We start from the raw sequence: 21491 nt of genomic DNA, 5'->3' as shown, positions 1-21491 counted from the left end.
TGTGGATAAGTTTGGATTAATTTGGCCCATCAGTTTCAGAGGAGAAGATTTTTGTAAAAGATTACTAAGATTTACGAAAAATGGTTAAAAATTGACTATAAGGGGCAATAACTCCTATACGGGTCAACTGACCATTTCGGTCATGTTGACTTATTTGTAAATCTTACTTTGCTGAACATTATTGCTGTTTACAGTTTATTTCTATCTATAATAATTTTCAAGATAATAACCAAAAACAGTAAAATTTCCTTAAAATTACCAATTCAGGGGCAGCAACCCAACAACGGGTTGTCCAATTTATCTGAAAATTTCAGGGCAGATAGATCTTGACCTGATAAACAATTTGACCCCCGTGTCAGATTTGCTCTAAAGGCTTTGGTTTTTGAGTTATAAGCCAAAAACTGCATTTTTCCCCTATGTTCTATTTTTAGCCATGGCGGCCATCTTGGTTGGATGGCCGGGTCATCAGACACATTTTTTAAACTAGATAACCAAAAGATGATTGTGGATAAGTTTGGATTAATTTGGCCCAGTAGTTTCAGAGGAGAAGATTTTTGTAAAAGATTACTAAGATTTACGAAAAATGGTTAAAAATTGACTATAAAGGGCAATAACTCCTATATTGGTCAACTGACCATTTCGGTCATGTTGATTTATTTGTAAATCTTACTTTGCTGAACATTATTGCTGTTTACAGTTTATTTCTATCTATGATAATTTTCAAGATAATAACAAAAAACAGTAAAATTTCCTTAAAATTACCAATGCAGGGGCAGCAACCCAACAACAGGTTGTCAGATTCATCTGAAAATTTCAGGGTAAATAGATCTTGACCTGATAAACAATTTTACCAATTGTCAGATTTGCTCTAAATGCTTTGGTTTTTAAGTTATAAGCCAAAAACTGCATTTTACCCCTATGTTCTATTTTTAGCCGTGGCGGCCATCTTGGTTGGTTGGCCGGGTCACCGGACACATTTTTTAAACTAGATACCCCAAAGATAATTGTGGCCAAGTTTGGATAAATTTGGCCTAGTAGTTTCAGAGGAGAAGATTTTTGTAAAAGATTACTAAGATTTACGAAAAATGGTTAAAAATTGACTATAAAGGGCAATAACTCCTATATGGGTCAACTGACCATTTCGGTTATGTTGACTTATTTGTAGATTTTACTTTGCTGAACATTATTGCTGTTTACAGTTTATCTCTATCTATAATAATATTCAAGATAATAACCATATAACGGCAAAATTTCCTTAAAATTGCCAATTCAGGGGCAGCAACCCAACAACCGGTTGTCCGATTCGTCTGAAAATTTCAGGGCAGATAGATCTTGACTTAATAAACAATTTAACCCCATGTCAGATTTGCTCTAAATGGTTCGGTTTCAGAGTTATAAGCCAAAAACTGCATTTTACCCCTATGTTCTATTTTTAGCCATGGTGGCCATCTTGGTTGGTTGGCCGGGTAACCAAACACATTTTTTAAACTAGATACCCCAATGATGATTGTGGCCAAGTTTGGTTAAATTTGGCCCAGTAGTTTCATAGTAGAAGATTTTGGTAAAAGTTAATGACGACGGACGACGGACGACGCTGGACGCCGGACGCGGGACGCCAAGTGATGTGAAAAGCTCACTTGGCCCTTCGGGCCAGGTGAGCTAAAAATTGAACCCAATTTTTTTAATCACATCCCCTTTTCCCTTATTCCAAAACTAATCTCAATTAAAATTTCTAATGGAGTTTGCAACAATAACTACTCATTTAAATACATCATAAAATATTAAGATGTAAAAAAACTGCTTGTTATCACTGAATGGTAAAGATTATTTTAATTTATCAGTTGGTAGTAAAAAGTGAATATACATTGTATATTGTATATAACAAAGATTTAAGTTGATTCTGGACAAAGAAAGATAACTCCAATTAAAAAAAAATCTTGCTATTTCACAATATTGTGCAATTAGATATTTCTTGCCATTGCGCAATACTGTGCAATTGAAAAGACTTGCTATTGCACAATACTTAATATAATAATTTTAGATCCTGATTTGGACCAACTTGAAAACTGGGCCCATAATAAAAAATCTAAGTACATTTTTGGATTCAGCATAACAAAGAACCCCAAGATTTCAATTTTTGTTAAAATCAGACTAAGTTTAATTTTGGACCCTTTGGACTTTAGTGTAGACCAATTTGAAAACAGGACCAAAAATGAAGAATCTACATACACAGTTAGATTTGGTATATCAAAGAACCCCATTTATTCAATTTTTTATGAAATCAAACAAAGTTTAATTTTGGACCCCGATTTGGACCAACTTGAAAACTGGGCCAATAATCAAGAATCTAAGTACATTTTTAGATTCAGCATATCAAAGAACCTAACTGATTCATTTTTTGTCAAAATCAAACTAAGTTTAATTTTGGACCCTTTGGACCTTAATGTAGACCAATTTGAAAACGGGACCAAAAGTTAAGAATCTACATACACAGTCATGACAGTTAGATTCGGCATATCAAAGAACCCCAATTATTCAATTTTGATGAAATCAAACAAAGTTTAATTTTGGACTCTTTGGGCCCCTTATTATGTTGGGACCAAAACTCCCAAAATCAATACCGACCTTCCTTTTATGGTCATAAACCTTGTGTTTAAATTTCATAGTTTTCTATTTACTTATACTAACGTTATGGTGCGAAAACCAAGAAAAATGCTTATTTGGGTCCCTTTTTGGCCCCTAATTCCTAAACTGTTGAGACCTAAACTCCCAAAATCAATACCAACCTTCCTTTTGTAGTCATTAACATTGTGTTTAAATTTAATTGATTTCTATTTACTTAAACTAAAGTTATTGTGCGAAAACCAAGAATAATGCTTATTTGGGCCCTTTTTTGGCCCCTAATTCCTAAACTGTAGAAACCAAAACTCCCAAAATCAATCCCAACCGTTCTTTTGTGGTCATACACCTTGTGTCAAAATTTCATAGATTTCTATTAACTTAAACTAAAGTTATAGTGCGAAAACCAAGAAAATGCTTATTTGGGCCCTTTTTGGCCCCTAATTCCTAAAATGTTGGGACCAAAACTCTCAAAATCAATACCAACCTTCCTTTTGTGGTCATAAACCTTGTGTTAAAATTTCATAGATTTCCATTCACTTTTACTAAAGTTAGAGTGCGAAAACTAAAAGTATTCGGACGACGACGACGACGACGACGACGACGACGACGACGACGACAACGACGACGACGCCGACGCCAACGTGATAGCAATATACGACGAAAATTTTTTCAAATTTTGCGGTCGTATAAAAAAACTGCTTGTTATCACTGAATGGTAAAGATTATTTTAATTTATCAGTTGGTAGTAAAAAGTGAATATATATTGTATATTGTATATAACAAAGATTTAAGTTGATTCTGGACAAAGAAAGATAACTCCAATTAAAAAAAATCTTGCTATTGCACAAAATAATGCAATTAGATATTTCTTGCTTACTATTCTGGACAAAGAAAGATAACTCTAATTAAAAAAAATTTGCTATTTCACAATATTGTGCAATTAGATATTTCTTGCCATTGCGCAATACTGTGCAATTGAAAAGACTTGCTATTGCACAATACTTAATATAATAATTTTAGATCCTGATTTGGACTAACTTGAAAACTGGGCCCATAATAAAATATTCTAAGTACATTTTTGGATTCAGTATATCAAAGAACCTAACTGATTCATTTTTTGTCAAAATCAAACTAAGTTTAATTTTGGACCCTTTGGACCTTAAAGGGAAATTCCGCGATTTTTTACTTATCATCTAATTATGTTCATCTTAACATAAAAAACACATTTGCAAAGTTTTAAATTTCTATTCCTTCTAATAACGGAGAAAATCAAGTATTTGTAACTTTTTTGGTTGAATTCTCGAGTGGGTCGTGACGTATTAGCCCGATTTATTGAATTCTGGGAAAAAATAAAATCTGTTTAACTCTTATAGCTTATCGACAATATACGTAATTAAAAGCGCACAGCTGACGAATGGTCGAAGTAATCAACCACAATATAAGAATGAACGAAAATGAATATGCATATACCGTTTTGTATTGATTGAATTAAACTCCTATAAAATTATCTCTAGTAAATGTTTTTGAATAAATTTAATTAATTATTGTTGAGATTTTTTTCATAAAATATTTATTGAACATTTTTTCAGTTCTATTTACCGTTATTGTTTTGATAATCATTTCAATGCAACTAATGTGTGAGCAGAGTGTGTATATTATTTTGTGAAGGTCACTGTATATTTCTTGGCTTGAGGTCAATTCGTTTACCTTGTAGCTATTTAGCCGCAGGTGTGAGTTCAAGCGTACACAGGTATAAATGTTGTTATTTGGAAAGGATAAACAGAAAGGATTAGAAAGAGTATGCTGTCACGATGTTAATACACTAAGATTTAATACACGATGAGAATAAAGATACAATAATTAAATTGTGTAAATTATTTGAAAATAAAATTCAGATTCGTAATTCCGAAAGTGTATAAAAATAAAAGGAAACAATTTCTGATTACTTTCTTAGCGGCAATTGGCGTAAAGATTCAAATATGAAGCAAAAAATAGTAGTTTTAATCTTTTATAAAAACTAAATGCAATATCACCCAATTTGATATACCATTGTACATCTGTTTGATATCATTGACTTTACCAGAATTTCTTAACTTGTATTCAAATCTGGCTGTGTTTAAATGCTAATAAAACTATTGCAATTTTAAAGTTTTTAATTGACAAAAAAATACAACATACAACATGCATGATTTTTTTTTAGTTTCTTTTTAACATTTTATTCTTACATAATTAAATTCATTTGACAATCATTTACACGAACTTTTTGTGAAAAGAATATCAATTATCTAAGCTAAGGCATTATTTCTTTTGAGGATTTTTGAGGATTTTTTTTTAAAATTCTATGATAATATTTGTGCAATGTTGAACATGATAGCCGTCATTAATCCAAATAAGTAATACAGTAGTTGTAATAAAAGTTATATTTTAGTCATGCATAACTGATATTGACGAATTTATAATAGTTCGTCCATACATCGTTGTTCTTGAAACAATCATTATTAGTATACATGTAAGTTTCCTGACGTATAAGAGCCATTGAGGATGAGCTACAGAAAAATCAGACTAGTGGCGTTTCGTTCGTTTGTTTGTTGGGAAAGGAGAGGAAATGCAACCGCTTGTACAGATAAACGACAGAATTACCATACAAGCATTTATAGTCAACACAATCAGAAAGAGTTCCCATCGTTAGACGGGGAATATGAAGGCTTCCAAGAATGAACAAGTGACATGTCTAACTCTGAACAGTTAGAAAACAGACTATCGACATCGACCGCTTGTTCTTAATATTTGAAACTGTATGCATATGTATACGTATACGTTTATGATATATATAGTGATGAGTTCTTGCGTCTGACAAAAACTAAATTCCTTCATGGTTATATCTTGCCATACGTTTATATTGGTTTGTAAGGTGATTACTCACAATCGTTATTTGAAAATCCTGTTTGTGAGATGTAGATTCATTTCAATACAGAAATTTCGTCTATATATTTCATAAGTGTATAACACAGAGAAGCTCTGAAGGTCCATTACTCCCATTTTGTTTGGGTGTGAACCATCGATGTTTACAGCAATATCACAGAATAAGATGATGATAGTAGAAAGAACTATGGGCGTCATGTGGCAAATATTACATGCATATCGGACAATGAGTTGTCAATCTGTATGAAAAGATTTCCAATACAACCATATTATTGAAAAGGAATGTTTACATGCTATACTCTCGTACTAGTATTACAGGGTTCTTGTGGCGTTCACCTTAGACACACATCTTTTTAACGATGTTTAAAAAAAAGACAGAACCAATTTAATGTCATATTTCCCTATTTTTTAAATATAACTAAAAGTCTTTTATCTGACAAGAATACCCCTATTTAGCGAACAAGTAATTTATTCTTTTATCTGTTATTGAATACCAAGAAAGAAAATAAATCCCGAAATTAATTTGAAACTTTGATACTCAAAAGTTTCCCAGCAATATATTCACATTCCCTGGGGATAATTAGTGTTCGTCCAGTGGCATATATAACAATTGTGATGACGAATTACTTCCTTTGTTCAAAAACAATCTTATTGAAATATAAATCTGTGATTTTACTAGGTCCACAGCTTCAATGAACCAAAGCAAAAGTTATACATCGACCTGTATTTAAATCAAATTGGTTCTCTTCTTCTTCTGGTATACAATAGTCTATCGACATTCAATGATTACATACTGTTGGCATACGTGGACTAGTCTATTTACAACACTTTTACCCCTATTTATTCAAAATATATGTTTTTTTCTTATGTTCAATGTATACATGTATATATTTTAAATTGCGCTATAGTTCCGTAACTTTCTATCCAGTCGTATAAACGAATCGTCGGCAAGTGCGTACATTTTTTTAAATCAATATTTCTGGTCTGTTCCAATCTGTCCTTCACTATTGACAATGACTATATATTACATTTTCCCAAATTCACCCTTGGAAAAAATATTTAAATAGATTTTAATTTCATCAAATCTTATTTTTTGGGTATTATTTATATGTTTATGAATTATATTCTTGACACCAGAAATGTTATTTATAAACAAGCGTATGAGTTTAGTAATGACACGTAAGACAGAGTTGTATATTATTCATCTGATAGTTCAAAATGGAAAGTTATAAGTTATAAGTTATCAGCCGTGTACACTGATCAATACCTGCAGAAGTGAAACGATGCATGAACTTGCAAGCCCGACAGGAAATCGCTTGAATACCTGGACGTGTCACCTCACACCCCTCACAATACCTTTGGAAGTAATACCTTTAGCCATGCTGGTGATCAGATGAGGGAAGATCAAAATATACTTGTTTATTACTTTAAAGAATTATGAACAAATTAGATTTTCGAAAACAATTTTCACGGAACACTTATTTATGATTTCAACTTTGACTTTTCACCTAATTCCAATATCAACAGTTTAAAAACAACAGACCATGGTAATTTAAAAAAAGTAAGAATATTTTTCGTATCAAGTTAGTCGGATAAAACAACCGTACGATTGACAAGATATCGACACGCAATTACGACTACATCGGTTACTGTAGTTTTGTTTCTTTGTGGTTTATAGACATATCGTTTTTATTAATCGGGAAAGAAGACAAAATGGCGGATCGCAGAGAATTGATACTCTAAATTTAAAATCGATGGTGATCGCTTATCTAGCGGAATAAAACTTTAATATCTATGAATTTGAGCATTTTTATACAGAATGAACATAATATCAATTTTTGATTTTTTTGCGAAGTTTCCCTTTAATGTAGACCAATTTGAAAACGGGACCAAAAGTTAAGAATCTACATACACAGTCATGACAGTTAGATTCGGCATATCAAAGAACCCCAATTATTCAATTTTGATGAAATCAAACAAAGTTTAATTTTGGACCCTATGGGCCCCTTATTCTGTTGGGACCAAAACTCCCAAAATCAATACCAACCTTCCTTTTATGGTCATAAACCTTGTGTTTAAATTTCATAGATTTCTATTTACTTATACTAACGTTATGGTGCGAAAACCAAGAAAAATGCTTATTTGGGTCCCTTTTTGGCCCCTAATTCCTAAACTGTTGGGACCTAAACTCCCAAAATCAATACCAACCTTCCTTTTGTAGTCATTAACATTGTGTTTAAATTTCATTGATTTCTATTTACTTAAACTAAAGTTATTGTGCGAAAACCAAGAATAATGCTTATTTGGGCCCTTTTTTGGCCCCTAATTCCTAAACTGTTGAAACCAAAACTCCCAAAATCAATCCCAACCGTTCTTTTGTGGTCATAAACCTTGTGTAAAAATTTCATAGATTTCTATTAACTTAAACTAAAGTTATAGTGCGAAAACCAAGAAAATGCTTATTTGGGCCCTTTTTGGCCCCTAATTCCTAAAATGTTGGGACCAAAACTCCCAAAATCAATACCAACCTTCCTTTTGTGGTCATAAACCTTGTGTTAAAATTTCATAGATTTCCATTCACTTTTACTAAAGTTAGAGTGCGAAAACTAAAAGTATTCGGACGACGACGACGACGACAACGCCAACGTGATAGCAATATACGACGAAAATTTTTTCAAATTTTGCGGTCGTATAATAAAAATAGAACCAGGAACACCAAGAAAGATGAACGACGAAGAAGTTATGGGAACCTAATTGACATTATCATATATTTGTGATAGTTTTCCTGACCAATTCACACATTTTCAAGCTTGTGACCTATTCCAGAAGCACCTCCTATCACCTTGTATATAGGAAGCGTCCTCGGAGCATTTGAGTTCTAGAGATGATTTTTTTTCTCTCACTAAGTGGAGCCTACCTTTTAATGTTATTTCACTGTATAATCCTGGCCTTCACATTATTGTTTTCTTCTTTTTCAGGAAAGAGGTAAAAAATTCCACATACCATTTAGTGTTTACCAGACGTCTTTCACATAAACCATGGATATATATTTCATTTGTCATATCCATATAAATCCTGCCCTCATTTTAGTGTGTATAAGTTATGGACAGAACCAACTTGTGTAGCAGGAATTCTGGTATTAACCGGTGTATGAATCTCATAGAAATGTACTGGTTTGTTGCACTTAACTTTAATAAGCTTTTGAAATATATTTTGAGTGTAAAGGTGTGCAGAACTTACCTTAGTGTGCAGGTAAATGAAATCCCTGTCAAAAACAACCAGAAAAACCAAGGCACTGAAAATTCTCTGAAAAAAATGAGGTATAAAAAGTTCATCATTCCTTTATTAACTATATAATATAAAGCATGATACCTACAAGCAGATAATTTGTGAAAATATACAGTGCGATTAAAAAGCACAAATTTACAGTCTAAGTAAGAAAATCATCCTATTGTCTGTGGTCTACTTCAACAAGATTTTATTTTAAACAAGTAAAAATGACAAAGAAGTGGGAAATTTAAAATAAAACTGTATCTCTATAAATTTTACTTTACACTACTTATCTAAGGAAATAGCACACAGTATATTAAAACCAGGTGCTACGCAGGGCACAGCTTTATACGACCCCAGTGGTTGAACCCTGAACAGTTGGGGCAAATTTGGTCACAATATTTAAGGTTGATTCTGTCTGAATTTGGATTGTGATCAAGTTTTTGACATAATATAGGTTTTTGTCACAAAATTAATGTGGTCAAAGATCTAACAAATCTATTGCTCAATACTGTGCAATTGAAGATTTCTTCTTGAAACTTTTGAAAATTCGAAATTTGAAAATTTTTGAAAAAAAAGGAAGCCCTTCAAAAAATAGTAAACAAAACCCCCCCCCCCCCACTTTTTGAAGCCCTCTTGGAGCTATAACCCTTAAACTCAATCCCATGCTTTCCATTGCAGTATTGAACCTTGTAGTACAATTTCAGAGAGATCCATTCACTTAAACACCAGTTATTGTCATGATTGTTTGGAAACTAGAAACATGCTTCCTTTTGGCCCCTAATTCCTATATATTTTGGGCAATTAACCCAAATCTTAATCCCAGCCTCCCCTTTGTTATTTGGTACATTGTGGTACAATTTTAAAGAGATCCATACAATTACACATAAGTTATTGTCTTGAAACTAGAAAAATGCTTGTTTTGACCCCTTTTTGGCCCTTAATTCCTAAACTTTGGCCCCATAACCCCTCAAATGAATCTAAACCTTCTACTTGTGGTTTTGAACATTGCGGTATGATTTCAGAGCAATTGAAATACTTCAACACAAGTTATTATCCTGAAACTAGAAAAAAACTTGTTTTGGGCCCCTTTTGGACCCCTAATTCCTAATTGGTTAGGACAATCATCCCCAAAATCAATCCCAACCTTCCTTTTGTGGTATTGAACCTTTTGAAAATTTCATGAAGATCTATTCACTTAAACTAAAGTTATTATCCGGAAAACAATGTCTTCAGACAACGACGACATCATACCATTATACGATCCCAAAATATTTTGGGGTCGTATAAAAACTGCAAAATATCCTTAAAATTACCAATTTAGTGGCGGCAACCCAACAATGGGTTATCAGATTCATCTAAAAATTTCAGGGTTGATAGAATGTTACCAAATGAACACTTTGACCCCATGTCAGATTTGCTCTAACTGCTTTGGTTTGTGAAATATAAGCCAAAAACTGCATTTTACCCCTATGTTCTATTTTTAGCCATGGCAGCCATGTTTTTTGACAAAACAGAAAATAAAACAACAACTTTATTCTAGATACCATAAGGATAATTCAGCTTAAGTTTGGTTGGAATTGGTTCAGTAGTTTCAGAGAAGAAGATGTTTGAAATAGTTTACACCAGATGGACGACGACCATGGACGCTAAGTGATGGCTAAATCTCACCGTTCCTTTGGAAAGCTGAGCTAAAAACTACAAAATTTTCTTTAAATTACCAATTCAGGGGCAGCAACCCAACAACAGGTTGCCTGAATTGTATAAAATTTCAGGGCAGTTTAATCTTGACTTAATATGAACAATTTTACTACTGTCAGATTTGCTCTAAATGCTTTGGTTTCAGATATATTAGCCAAAAACTACATTTGACCCCTATGTACTCTTTTTAGCAATGTTGGCCATCTTGGTTGGTGGGCGGGGTCATCAGACACATTTTTGAAACTAGATACCCCAATGATGATTGTGGCCAAGTTTGGTTAAATTTGTCAAAGTAGTTTCAGAGGAGAAGATTTTTTTAAAAGATTACTAAAATTTTAGAAAAATTGTTAAAAATTGACTTTAAAGCGCAATAACTCCTTAAGGGGTCAACTGACAATTTTGGTCATGTTGACTTATTTGTAAATCTTACTTTGCTGAATATTATTACTGTTAACAGTTTATCTCTATCTATAAAAATATTCAAAAAAATAACCAACCAGGTGCTCCGCAGGGTGCAGCTTTATACGACTGCAGTGGCTGAACCCTGAACAGTTGGTGCAAATTTGGTCACAATATTCAAGCTTGATACTGTCTGAATTTGGATTGTGATCAAATTTTTGACATTATATAGGTATTTGTCACAAAATAAATGTGGTCAAAGATCTAACAAATCCATTGCACTTTACTGAGAAATTGAAGATTTCTTTTGAAACTTTTGAAAACAAACAGTGTAAGGGAGCTAATCAAGTAATCAAACATATATATAACAGTATTTTTTAAAGTTTAATTGCATTAACTCCCTTACACTGCTTTTAAATTGTTTAAATTGTCCTTTAAGCAGAAAAACCCTTGTTTTCACTCCTTTTTTGCCCCTAATTGCTTAATGATTTGAGCCATAACCCCCATAACCATCCCTTTGTAGTATGGAAACTTGTGGAATAATTTCAGGGAGATTTATACACTTTAACACAAGTTATTGACTGAAAACTACAAAAATGATTATTTGGGCCCCTTTTTTAACCCCTCACTTATTGAAACCCCCTCCCCCTTGCAGCAAGAACCCCAAAACTCAATTCCAGCCTTTCCTGTGTAGTTAGAAACCTTGTAGTATAATTTCAGAGGGATCCATACACTTAAACCCAAGTTATTGCCTGTAAACGTTTTATGAAATTTCAAATGAGAAAAATTGAACCCAATTTTTTTAATCACATCCCCCTTTCCCTTATTCCAAAACTAATCTCAATTAAAATTTCTAATGGAGTTTGCAACAATAACTACTCATTTAAATACATCATAAAATATTAAGATGTAAAAAAACTGCTTGTTATCACTGAATGGTAAAGATTATTTTAATTTATCAGTTGGTAGTAAAAAGTGAATATACATTGTATATTGTATATAACAAAGATTTAAGTTGATTCTGGACAAAGAAAGATAACTCCAATTAAAAAAAAATCTTGCTATTGCACAATATTTTGCAATTAGATATTTCTTGCTTACTATTCTGGACAAAGAAAGATAACTCTAATTAAAAAAAAATATTGTGCAATTAGATATTTCTTGCCATTGCGCAATACTGTGCAATTGAAAAGACTTGCTATTGCACAATACTTAATATAATAATTTAAGATCCTGATTTGGACCAACTTGAAAACTGGGCCCATAATAAAAAATCTACACTTTTTGGATTCAGTATATCAAAGAACCCCAAGATTTCAATTTTTGTTAAAATCAGACTAAGTTTAATTTTGGACCCTTTGGACTTTAGTGTAGACCAATTTGAAAACAGGACCAAAAATGAAGAATCTACATACACAGTTAGATTTGGTATATCAAAGAACCCCATTTATTCAATTTTTGATGAAATCAAACAAAGTTTAATTTTGGACCCCGATTTAGACCAACTTGAAAACTGGGCCAATAATCAAGAATCTAAGTACATTTTTAGATTCAGTATATCAAAGAACCTAACTGATTCATTTTTTGTCAAAATCAAACTAAATTTAATTTTGGACCCTTTGGACCTTAATGTAGACCAATTTGAAAACGGGACCAAAAGTTAAGAATCTACATACACAGTCTTGACAGTTAGATTCGGCATATCAAAGAACCCCAATTATTCAATTTTGATGAAATCAAACAAAGTTTAATTTTGGACCCTTTGGGCCCCTTATTATGTTGGGACCAAAACTCCCAAAATTAATACCAACCTTCCTTTTATGGTCATAAACCTTGTGTTTAAATTTCATAGATTTTTATTTACTTATACTAACGTTATGGTGCGAAAAACCAAGAAAAATACTTATTTGGGTCCCTTTTTGGCCCCTAATTCCTAAACTGTTGGGACCTAAACTCCCAAAATCAATACCAACCTTCCTTTTGTAGTCATTAACATTGTGTTTAAATTTCATTGATTTCTATTTACTTAAACTAAAGTTATTGTGCGAAAACCAAGAATAATGCTTATTTGGGCCCTTTTTTGGCCCCTTATTCCTAAACTGTTGAAACCAAAACTCCCAAAATCAATCCCAACCGTTCTTTTGTGGTCATAAACCTTGTGTCAAAATTTCATAGATTTCTATTAACTTAAACTAAAGTTATAGTGCGAAAACCAAGAAAATGCTTATTTGGGCCCTTTTTGGCCCCTAATTCCTAAAATGTTGGGACCAAAACTCCCAAAATCAATACCAACCTTCCTTTTGTGGTCATAAACCTTGTGTTAAAATTTCATAGATTTCCATTCACTTTTACTAAAGTTAGAGTGCGAAAACTAAAAGTATTCGGACGACGACGACAACGACGACGCCAACGTGATAGCAATATACGACGAAATTTTTTTCAAATTTTGCGGTCGTATAACAATTGATTGATTTGACCTCTACATTGACATTGATCTTATCACCTTACCTGTGTGTTAAACTCCTGAACTTGAGAAAACTGTAAATTGTTAGACACATGAAAAATAACAACATTCCTTCCATCAACATGAATCTGGACTGAACTAATAATGCATTGTCTGAATAGAATATTAATATAAAATTACACACACAAACTTGTAAATTGTTTATCATAAAATCAGACTTCCAATCAATTGATGATAATTACATAACATGTATGTTCCCTTTTAATACGTTATTTGTTATTTGGATTAACTAACAGCAATCCTCGTCATTCTGAAACTAACCTTTGTTTCAAAATGAAATGTAACATTCATGATGATATGAGCTTGCACAATAAAGTACACAGATAAATAAAAGAAAATCTTGATAGAAATTGTGTTTCATGATCCTAGCAAAAAAAAAAAAAAAATTTAAGTATCAAATGTTTCTTTTAAAGGGTTGTAAAAGCCTTGATCATGCATACATTTTTAGAATGATGTGCTTCCATGCTTCATACAAAATGTACTTCGGTTAACACTTTTACACCCAAATAAATTTACAATACAAAGTATAACATATGACAAATTGACATTCTCTACAACCTATTAAAAAAAAGAAATAACTCTTACCTAATAAAACAAACATTCCTGCTAACAATGCAGACCATCGGGACATTTTTAGTTCCACACAGATCTGGTATATTAAAGGTACCACTAAACTACCCATCACAGCTGGTGGTAATCTCAGCTGGTAAACAGGAAACTGAGGTGAAAACTCTGAAATAAATCAATGGTTCAAATAAACTTGAACAAACAAAAATTTAAAATGTTCATTACTTCACCTATTAAAGTATTTGTCTAATTATCTGTTTGTAGAATTTTTAATCTTAGGTTGGGCATTTTATGTTTGCACATATTTGGGGATTTACATTTTATAACTTTGGGCACTGCTTTTGATTACATTGCACACATTAATTTTACAGGTAAACTCAGGCTCATATTGAACTCTATAAAACAAAATATAAAGCGATCATGAAAAAAATCCTGTTTAACTTCATTGCGAATATTTCAGAGTGAATTGTGTTTCAATAAATAGTGAATGCTTTAAAATTAGTGAATAACTTGTTAGTTTGTAAAGTTGTTACAGCACAAACATGAAGATTCCTTGGTCTGAAACAAATTGGGGAAATAATTCATAAGTATATGATGGATTTACTTTCCGTAATGATAGAAAACTGAAGTCAGAGGATATTTCTTGGCGATGCACTGTTAAGGATTGCAAAGCCATAATAAAAACTGACAAATATTCTCAGTGGAAACTGTGAACATAAACATGGTTGTAGATTATTAAATCATGATATGACAATCCAGTTTATAGTACAATGTATACACAATAACACTTACCTGCACCAATTCTGTCAAAGTTTATGTCACCTTCAAAACCACTATAACCACCTACAAAATATATAACAGTTTTCATTTCTTTACTTTAAGACTAGTTTATTGAAATGAATGTGGGAGGGTAGGAAAGGATTCCCCCATCCCCTTCCAACAATACCATAGTTGCCTATAATTCCTTACAATCACTGTATTTGAACTTCAGTGGATAGTTGTCTCATAGGCAATCATACCACATCTCCTTATTTTTATATACTTACTTTCAGTAATTTTGCATTCAACTAACTAAGGAAAAGTACAAATGGTCCAAAACTCATAAAAATAAATCTGTCCATTTTAAAGGAATAGCTCTAAGTTAAAATAAAATCAATTTGCAATTTAACTATTATGTATCAAATAAAAATCATTTCTAAACACGGATAAATCTGGTCTTCAAGTACTCGGGATATCTATAAATATCTTGCATTTAATTAACACATTTAGATAGTTAAAATAGCTACAAAAAATATGTTTTACCTCTTTTGGTTAAGACTAGTTTGCATTATTACAAATGATAAATGTTTCTGTTCGTAAATTCTTTGTTTTTGTACTTGATATAAAATTTAAAACTACTCTCTACTAAATTTTTTATTTGGTTTTAATGGAATATATGACAAACAAACAAATGAAGGTATTTTTTTTTAAGACTGCATGCAAAAATCTGAAACATTGTACATACTACATAGCAGTGGAATGGTGTACACAGAAGTTAGATGCTATTTATACAAACCTGCTAATGCGAGGAGCATTTTTCCTAAAGGAGGATGTGAATCAAAGAAGAAAATTCTCTGTAGGTATAATGAAGCATATTTTGCAAAGTGTAACTCATCAAATCTGAAATAAAATAAAATTAAACAGATTATATATTTTATTGTATAATCTTGTAGCTGTATTTTAAGAAAGTTATTAAACTAAAATAAATCTCTATCAATTCATGAAAAGTGACTGTTTAACAATTATCTTATACTATTGAAATGTGTCATTGGAAAATCATTTTAATAAAGGATAGTAAATGTGGAAGTGTGAATGATTACCCATTTAGAACAATTAGAATAACCTCTGGTTTTGGTGTAGTTTATGTTGCTCAGTCTTAGGTATTGTATGTTGTGGACTGTTGTTTGCCTTTAAGTTGGGTATCATTTTTAGCCTTGGTATTGACACATGTTTTTTAAGACTTAAGATTTTTAATTATCTCATTTTGTGCTTTCTTTTATTCCTATTTATAACAGTTAATAATGAAATCACAAGCTCTAACATAAATAGCTATTAACCGAGCCAGATTCTCTATATGTCTGTCCCAAAGTCAGGTGCCTGTAATTCAGTTGTTGATTGTTGGCTGCATAGATGTTTTTGTTAATTGTTTTGTACATTAATCAGGCAGTTAGTTTTCTTGATTGAATTGTTTTACATTTGTCATTTTCCTATTGTTTCTATGCTTCAAGAACAAAGGTCATTTTTCAGCTGTAGAACTCTCCATCAAAACTATTATAAATATCAGGGCAGTATATGAAATGCTAATTATAATATACTTTAACAAAGACATATAACAAAATCACTTTGTAAGTCTATAGATGCCTCACACAATACAAAAAAAAAGAGTCCTTTTACAGGAGAAGTTAGTACAGATCTATATAGATATACAGTGTAAGGTTAGAGGCTTTAGGACTGTACAGATTATCTTTAATTCCACACACACCTATAATGACATGATACCTACACTACAGCTCTGGGAAATCCTAGTCTCCAAAGCTTAGTGGCTACTGATAAAATAACCAACAGATACTACAGCTCTAGGAAATCCTAGTCTCTAAAGCCTGGTGGCTACTGATTAAATAACCATTATAAAGGCATTATTGATACCTACACTACAGCTCTAGGAAATCCTAGTCTCCAAAGCCTAGTGGCTACTGATAAAATAACCAACAATGATACCTACACTTCAGCTTTAGGAAATCCTGGTCTCCAAAGCCTAGTGGCTACTGATAAAATAACCAACATTGATACCGACACTACAGCTCTAGGAAATCCTAGTTTTCAAAGCCTGGTGGCTACTGATAAAATAACCAACAGATACCTACACTACAGCTCTAGGAAATCCTAGTCTCCAAAGCCTAGTGGCTACTGATAAAATAACCAACAGATACCTACACTACAGCTCTAGGAAATCCTAGTCTCCAAAGCCTAGTGGCTACTGATAAAATAACCAACAGATACCTACACTACAGCTCTAGGAAATCCTAGTCTCCAAAGCCTAGTGGCTACTGATAAAATAACCAACAGATACCTACACTACAGCTCTAGGAAATCCTAGTCTCCAAAGCCTAGGGGCTACTGATAAAATAACCAACAGATACCTACACTACAGCTCTAGGAAATCCTAGTCTCCAAAGCCTAGTGGCTACTGATAAAATAACCAACAGATACCTACACTACAGCTCTAGGAAATCCTAGTCTCCAAAGCCTAGTGGCTACTGATAAAATAACCAACAACAACTGAACAACATCCACTTCAAACTGTATGGAGAAAGGTCGTGACCTTTGAGATGATTCTTCTCTTCTACCTTCATCTAAACTACTTGGTCTTGGTGAACCATCACCCTGTAAAAAATAATTATAAAATGTTTAATGTATAAACTAACCTTTATATTGTCATGATTTTTCTGACTCCAAAATTATTGAAATTTCATGTATAAGTTCCAACTTCCATGTAAATTTGGTTTAAATGTTTTAAAATATAATATAAAAATTTATTTTATACATGTACATACCCCTATGAAATGAAATGAAATGATTGGCAGCCATCATGAAATTTGCTTTAAATCATGTAAACTTTTGTTCCTGTTCATTCTTAACTTTTTTTATATATAAAAATAAATATTTCACTTTTAATGAAATAAAATCTCACTTATTATTATATACACATGCTTACCTTTCAGTATTGATTGTTTATTAGGGTCATTATCGTTTTACTTAATTGATGTAAACATTTTAATCACAAGAAATGTGTTTATATGACTACATGTATAAGCCAAAAAGGAAAAGTTTTTTTTAACTACTCCTACATGTAACTACAACCTTAGAGTTTTATTTCTATTCAAATCACCCAAATGTTTATTATTTTATCTGATTAAATCTGATCTGTGTATACATGTACATGTATCTATGTTTAGTATATCTGTGATGTTGGATTATTGTATCACAAATCAATTGACCATATTTTCCCAGTATTTACGGTATCACCGGCCTGGTTAATACTGATATTAAAGCTTTTTTGTCAACTTTGCACTAATGTTTAATATAAATAAGAAAATGTAGTATGGGTGCCAATTAGCCAGATCACAATTTATGAAAAGTTAAAAATTATAGGTCAAAGTGCAGCCTTCAACACAGAGCTTTGGTTCACACCAAACTGCAAATTATAAAGGTCCCCAAAAATGAGCCTTCTTTTACCCAAAATGAAATATTAAGTACCTCTAATCTTTGTGGTGTAGGTAAAGATCTGTCTAATGTAGATTCTGTTAATGAAGTTCTGTCTAATGCAGCATCTGATTCTGGTTTGTGCTGGTTTGCTATTGAACCTTCTACTGTTGTTTGTTCTTCCATCATTTATCTGATACTTTGCCCTTAAACATTATAAGATGAATTAGGAAATTACATATTTATATGCATGTATCTTTATATTATATGAAGTATTATAGTAAAAAAATTTGTAAGGGTTCCGCAGAACCCAATGTCTTGCCTACTTTTGATGTTAATCGCAGGCTCAACAAGAATGAGGAAAAAAAATAATTAAAATATTCCTCTCTATACTATCTTTTGATTGTAAGAAGCTTCTGCTCAAGTTTGATAAAAATCCAGGATAGTTTATGAATCTAATAAATGTTTTAATAAAATGTTTCACTGTGATTATTTTTTTTCATAATATAGGTTTCTGACACAAAATACATGTAAATGTGGTCATAAATCATACAATTCTTTTGCGCAATTGAAGATTTTCAAAAATTTCAAAATTTGAAAAATTTGAGAAAAATATGAATCCCTTAAAAAATTGGGAAAAAATTCCCCCCCCCCCCCACGTTTTAGAAACCCACCTGGGAGCAATAACCCCAACTCCCAATCCCAGCCTTTCCTTTGTAGTATGGAACCTTGTACAATTTCAGAGAGATCCATACACTTAAACACAAGTTAATGACTGGAAACTAAAAAATGTAGAACAATGCTTGTTTTTGGCCCTTAATTCCCAAACTGTTGGCCCCATAACCCATAAAATGAATCCTTATGTTCAGCTTGTGGTATTAAACATTGTGGTTTAATCTCAGAGCAATCAAAGTACTTATACCAGTGTATACACAAGTAATTATCCTGAAACTAGAAAAATGCTTGTTTTCGGCCCCATATTCCTAAACGGTTTGGACCATCATCCCCAAAATCAATCGCAACCTTTCTTTTGTGGTATTGAACCTTCTTCAAAAATATCATAGAGATCCATTCACTTAAACTTAAGTTATTGTCCGGACACCAATGTGTCTTCTGACGACGCACACGATGACATCATACCATTATACGATCAAAATTTACTTCTGGATACTATCTTATGATAATATACAAGCTTCTGCCCAAGTTTGGTAGAAATCCAGGATTGTTGAAGAAAGTTATTAAAATTTTAAAAACTTTCCCCACAGAGTGAATGTCATGTTTCCTGGCAGAAAAACTAAGTTTATCTGTAAGTAAAATATGGAAAAACAAGATTTTTTTTTACAAAATTAACTTCTTGATACTATCTTACATTGTCTTATGATCATAAACAAGCTTCTGTCCATGTTTGGTAGAAATCCAGAATAGTTTAAGAAAGCTATCAAAATTTCAAAAACATAAACCACAGAGTGAATATTTGTGGACGCTGCCGATGACAGAATGTAGGATCACTATGTCTCGCTTTTTCAACAAAAGTAAAAGGCTCAACAAAAAAATACTTTGTGATATATACAACATTCTTCAGGCATTACATGTATTACAAACAGAAATAAATTTGACATGTTTATATAATTATCTTTTGATGAAATCAAGTGCACAAAAAAATCATCGTCCCCTTAATATAAAGATGCAATTAGATTATGACTGAGCCTTGATTCAATATGTGATGAGCTCTCTCCATCCACTATTACTGTTTGTGTCCAATGTGATAGGAAGCTAGCAATCCACCTATTGACCTTTCCTCTGACGCCGTAGTGTTCAGGTTTATGAACGAGTAGACTGCGACTAACATTGTCGAAAGCTTAAGAAGAAACCCATAAAAAGTATGTCTGTGCTCATATTTTAAGTGATGTCGGCCATAAATTCAATTAGTTGGGTTTCACAAGATCAGAGCAAAAGCCATGTTGTAATTTGGTGGTAATCCATGGTTTAGGCAGCAACCATTTGATTTTCTGGGGGGGGGGGGGGGGGGGGGCTATGGTTTTTTTTTGGAAAAAAAAGTTTGTTTCCAGTTTTTGGAGAAAAAAATAATGTTTTTGATTCTGAGGAAAAAAAATTGTGTGTTTCACCCTCAGCTGACATTATATGTAACGCTAAAATTGAAAGAAAAAAATTGTTTTCGACTTGTCGCGAAAAAAAATAATTGTTTTTCGCCTGTACAGAAAAAAAAACCATAGCCCCCCCCCCGAAAATCAAATGGTTGCTGCCTTATGATATAGCTTGTGATTATGTGCTCTATGAATTTGCAGCATATACAAGTCAAAGATATTGGTGGGTAGTTCTCTGTTCTATATCTCTCTCCTTTCTTGAAGACTGGGCTAACATTGGCATTCCTCATCCCCTGTTTCGATTGATGTTTGAAAGATCAGTGTGAGTATGGGGGCATTGCCTTTGGTTGTTTGGGTGGAGTTTCTAGTCCTGGAATGAAGGACTGATATATTGTTCAAAGACAGGTAACAGAGCCATAACTTAAAGAATCCGAAAATACTGGTGGAATCCAATTACCTGTTTACCTGTTTACTTACCTTTTATTTCTATATTTTAAAAGAAAAACAAAACAAAAAAACACAACCGGAAACTTGAAACACTTCTTAAAATGAAACGGTATCTGGATACGGATATCAAATTATCCGGAAAATACCTTAATTTATTTACTAATCGCAGATATTTGGCTGTTTATTTATTATGTCTGTACCTTGTATTTTTTTGTTCAAATAACATAGAAAATACGTTCATTGTATTCAATACGAAGGGATCGAATTTGAATGATTTTGTTTTCGTATACGAATATTTCCATACCTTTTCCGTCATTGATTTAATATTTATACATTCAATTTGGCTCGGTAAGCGGAAGAAGGGATCCCGTAGACCGCCCTACGTCACGATTCATGAATTATGCATATTCTATTTATAGGCTATTTTTAAACGATTCGGAAAATACTAATGCTAAAAATAGAATTTTCTTAACTTGTAAAACTATCTTTAAAAAAACGATGCAAAATCATTAACTTTCATGGAGAGTGGTAAAGCGTTATTTTCGTGGAACGTGATCGCGTTTTTTTATTTCACGTTCAACGTGTTTTAACTTTTTTATTACACGTTCAGTCGTGCAAAACAGCTAGGTGTTCAAAATGTTCTGCTTATGTAATTTTTGTACGTGCTTCGTGATTCAAATGCTTATTTTGCG

At 32.4% G+C, this 21491-nt stretch overlaps 1 protein-coding gene across 1 annotated transcript in view; it reads right to left on the bottom strand.

The window, feature by feature from the left end:
- Positions 1-20899, bottom strand: part of LOC143067194 (protein O-mannosyl-transferase 1-like) — a 35878-nt gene extending 14979 nt beyond the window's left edge. Inside the window, exons 1-8 of the mRNA XM_076240287.1 lie at positions 20830-20899; positions 18302-18453; positions 17259-17428; positions 15561-15664; positions 14798-14848; positions 14024-14170; positions 13423-13531; positions 8785-8850 (exon numbers count right to left, since the gene is read on the bottom strand). Of these exons, the coding sequence (XP_076096402.1) occupies positions 8785-8850; positions 13423-13531; positions 14024-14170; positions 14798-14848; positions 15561-15664; positions 17259-17428; positions 18302-18436 (782 nt within the window). The 5' untranslated portion in view covers positions 18437-18453; positions 20830-20899. The remainder of the gene's footprint in view (positions 1-8784; positions 8851-13422; positions 13532-14023; positions 14171-14797; positions 14849-15560; positions 15665-17258; positions 17429-18301; positions 18454-20829) is intronic.
- Positions 20900-21491: the final 592 nt, after the last annotated feature.

The sequence above is a fragment of the Mytilus galloprovincialis genome, chromosome 3 (genome assembly GCF_965363235.1).
Source record: "Mytilus galloprovincialis chromosome 3, xbMytGall1.hap1.1, whole genome shotgun sequence".
Lineage (NCBI taxonomy): Eukaryota > Metazoa > Mollusca > Bivalvia > Mytilida > Mytilidae > Mytilus > Mytilus galloprovincialis.
The sequence above is the reverse complement of the archived record's forward strand: the minus strand, read 5'-3'. Positions and strand labels throughout refer to the sequence as shown.